This window comes from Corapipo altera, unplaced genomic scaffold (assembly GCF_003945725.1).
Source record: "Corapipo altera isolate COAL_440 unplaced genomic scaffold, ASM394572v1 59980, whole genome shotgun sequence".
NCBI lineage: Eukaryota > Metazoa > Chordata > Aves > Passeriformes > Pipridae > Corapipo > Corapipo altera.
Genome location: NW_020887272.1, coordinates 546 through 4434, shown reverse-complemented (window position 1 = coordinate 4434; position 3889 = coordinate 546). Strand labels below are relative to the sequence as shown.

At 39.6% G+C, this 3889-nt stretch overlaps 1 protein-coding gene across 1 annotated transcript in view; it reads right to left on the bottom strand.

Moving 5' to 3' along the window:
• Window positions 1-649: 649 nt before the first annotated feature.
• The window catches only part of LOC113941541 (large neutral amino acids transporter small subunit 2-like), a gene marked incomplete at its 5' end in the record, with an annotated part of 3737 nt that continues 497 nt past the window's right edge, over window positions 650-3889 (bottom strand). Inside the window, 3 exons of the mRNA XM_027632698.1 lie at window positions 650-874; window positions 1381-1530; window positions 2811-2907. Of these exons, the coding sequence (XP_027488499.1) occupies window positions 650-874; window positions 1381-1530; window positions 2811-2907 (472 nt within the window). The remainder of the gene's footprint in view (window positions 875-1380; window positions 1531-2810; window positions 2908-3889) is intronic.

The window sequence follows — 3889 nt, the reverse complement described above, 5'->3', positions numbered from 1 at the left end:
ATCATTGAAAAAAAAATCATAAAAATACCCTAAAAATTCCGCCGAAATTCCCGAAAATATTTTAAAAATTCCCAAATAATTTCCAACCCCTCAAAAACCTCCCGAACCCTCCTAAAAAATCATTTAAAAATCGTTTAAAAATTCATTAAAAAACCATTAAAAATCATAAAAAATTCCCAAAAAATTCCCTAAAAATTCCCAAGAATTCCCCAAAAATTCCCAATCCCATAAATCCCCCCAAAACCTCCCCAAACCCCTCACAAATCATAAAAAAATCATTTAAAAAATCACAAAAAAATCGTTAAAAAATCATCAAAAAATAAAAAAACAAACAGAAAAATTCCCTAAAAGTTCCCCAAAAATTCCCTAAAAAACTTCCCAAAAAATTCCCTAAAAATTCCCAATCCCATAAAACCCCCCAAATCTCTCCAAACCCCCCCAAAATCATAAAAAAAATTTAAAAAAATCATTAAATAATCACAAAAAATCATTTAAAAAAATCATTAAAAAAAACAAAAATTCCCAAAAAATTCCCCGAAAAATTCCCAATCCCATAAAAACCCTAAAACCTCCCCAAACCCCTCAAAAAATCATTAAAAAAATCGTTTAAAAATCATTAAAAAAATCACAAAAAATCGTTAGAAAATCATTAAAAATTCCTCGAAAAATTCCCGAAAAATTCCCGAAGTTTCTCACCCATGAGCAGTCGGATGTGGGGGGGTTTGTGGCCCCCCCGGACGAGCAGGAGGTAAAGGGGGGTCCCCGTGGCCATGACCCCCAAACCGACCCCGCAGATCAGAGGCTCCGCCCACACCGAGAACACCAACAGGGTCCCCCAGAAGAGCAGGTACAAAACTGGGAAAAACAGGGAAACCTGCGGGAAAAGCAGGGGAAAAAATCAGGAAAAGTTGTGGGAATTTTGGGGGAATTTTTGGGGATTTTTTGGGATTTTTTCCGGATTTTTTCTGATTTTTTTACGATTTTTTAATGATTTTTTAATGATTTTTTAATGAATTTTTAATGGTTTTTTAATGGATTTTTAATGGTTTTTTAATGGATTTTTAAATGATTTTTTAATGAATTTTTAAATTGTTTTTAAATGATTTTTTAAATTATTTTTTAATGATTTTTCAAATTATTTTAAATGATTTTTAAAGGATTTTTTGATGATTTTTTAATGATTTTTTAACGATTCTTTAATGATTTTTTAATGACTTTTTAATGATTTTTTAAATGAATTTTTTAGTGACTTAAGGGGCGTGGTTTAAGGACAAAAGGGGTGGGGTTTGGGCCAGGAAGGGGCGTGGTTCAGGGGACGAAGTGGGAGGGGTTTAAGGGTGAAAGGGGGCGTGGCTCGAGGCAGAAGGGGGTGTGTCCCACCTTGATGGGGCGGGGCAGGTGGGGCTCGCGGCGGCGCAGGAGGAGGAGGGCAGCGACGGTGACGCCGTACCAGAGGTAATTAACGAAGCCGACGTAATTAATGAGCGTGTAGATGTCGCCCGTCACCAACATCAGCAGCGTCGACACACACTGAGAACACCCAAAATCCGCCAATATCAGCCCAAAATTCAGTCCAAATCCGAGCCAAATTTGAGCCAAAAACTCGCTCAAAACTGACCCAAAATTCTGCCCGAAACTCGCTCGGGTTTGACCCAAAATTCGACTCCAATTTGAGTCAAATTTGAGTCAAAATCGACCCAAAATTCAATTTTAATTTGAGTCGAATTTGAGCCAAAACTCGCTCAAAATCCACCCAAAATCTTGCCCAGAACTCACTTGGATTTGATGCAAAATTCGACTCGAATTTGAGCGGAATTTGAGTCAAAACTGACCCAAAATTCGACCCAAATTGGAGCCAAATTTGAGTCAAATTTGACTCAAAATCGACCCCAATTTAGAGCAAAAATTCCGCCTGAATTTGAGCCAAAACTTGCGCAGATTTCACCCAAAAGTCAACCCAAAATTGATCCAAATTTGAGCCAAAACTCGCTCAGATTTGACCCAAAATTCGACTCGAATTTGAGCGAAATTGGAGTCAAAATTGACCCAAAATTCGATTTGAATTTGAGCAAAATTTGACTCAAAATTCACCCAAAATTGGACCCAAATTCTGGCTAAAACTTGCTCAGACTGGACACAAAATTTGAGTAAAATTTGAGCCAAAACTTGCTCAGATTGGACCCAAAATTCGTCTGGAATGCGAGAAAATTTCAGCCAAAACTTGCTCAGATTTGACCCAAAATTCCACCCAAATTTTCCCTCAATTTTTGCTCAATTTTCACTCAATTTTCTCCCAAATTTTGCCAAATTTCACCCAATTTTCACCAAAATTTCACTGAACTTCACCCAATTTTCCCTCAATTTTTGCTCAATTTTCCCTCAATTCTCACCTGAATTTTCGCCCAAATTCCTCCCAAATTTTGCTGAGTTTCACCCAGTTTTCTCTCAATTTTTCCTCAATTTTCACCTAATTTTCCTCCAATTTTTGCCTGAATTTCACTGGTTTTCACCAAATTTTCTCTCAAGTTTCACCCAATTTTCTCTTAATTTTCCCTCAATTTTTGCTCAATTTTCACTCAATTCTCACCTGAATTTTCACCCAAATTTCGCCCAAATTTCCCCCAATTTTCGCCCAATTTTCCCTCAGTTTTTCCTCAATTTTCCCCCAATTTTGGCCCAAATTTCACTGAATTTCACTCAATTTTCCTTCGATTTTCCATCAGTTTTCGCTCGATTTTCCCTCAATTTTTCCCCAATTTCCCCCCGATTTTTTTACCCCAAAATCTCTGTTTTTCGCCCCAAAAACTGACGGTGAGGAGCGGGGCGGGGACAGGGGTGTGTCTGTGCAGGTGGATCATGGCCAGCAGGGCCGGCAGCTGCCCTTCCTTGGCCCCGGCGTAGAAAAGCCTGGAAAAAACCCGGAAAATTCCCGGTTTTCCCCCCCCCCAAAAAAACCCCTCCCGTTTTTCCCAAAATCTTACCCATTTTTACCCCAATTTTTCCCATTTTTGCCCCAAATTTCTCCCATTTTCCCCCGATTTTTCACTCTTTTTTGCCCCAAATTTCACTCTTTTTTACCCAAATTTAATCCCAAATTTCACCCCTTTTTACCCAAATTTAGTACCAAGTTTCGACCATTTTTTGCACAAATTTTTCCCTTTTTTTGTCCAAATTTCACCCAAATTTGTTCCCTTTTTTACCCAAATTTCCCTCAAAGTTTCAACCCTTTTCCCCCAAATTTCTCCCACTTTTTCCCAAAATTTCACCCATTTTTTCCCAAATTTCCCTATTTTTGTCCCAGTTTCTCAGGTTTTTTGCCCAATTTTTTTCCCTTTTTTATCCCAAATTTCCCCCTTTTTTCCCCCAAATTTAGCCCCAAATTTCTCCCACTTTTCCCCCAAATTTCCCCCCAAATTTCCCCATTTTTGTCCCAATTTCTCCCATTTTTTGCCCAAATTTCCCCCTTTTTTGCCCAAATTTAGTCCCAAATTTCCCTCCTTTTTACCCCAAATTTCCTCCCTTTTTACCCCAAATTTCCTCCCTTTTTCCCCCAAATTTCCCCCTTTTCCCCCGCAAATTTAGTCTCAAATTTTACCCATTTTTTCCCCAAATTGCCCCCAAAATTTCCCCATTTCAGTCCCAATTTCTCCCATTTTCCCCTGAATTTTTCCCAGATTTCTCCCAGTCCCTCCCAGTATAAACCAGTCCCTCCCAGTCCCCCCCAATCCTCTCCCAGTCCCTCCCAGTATAAACCAGTAACCCCAAATCCCCTCCCAGTCCCTCCCAGTACAAACCAGTGACCCTCAAACACCCTCCCAGTATAAACCAGTCCCCTCCCAATCCCCTCCCAGTCCCTCCCAGTCCCCCCAATCCCCTCCCAGTCCCCCCC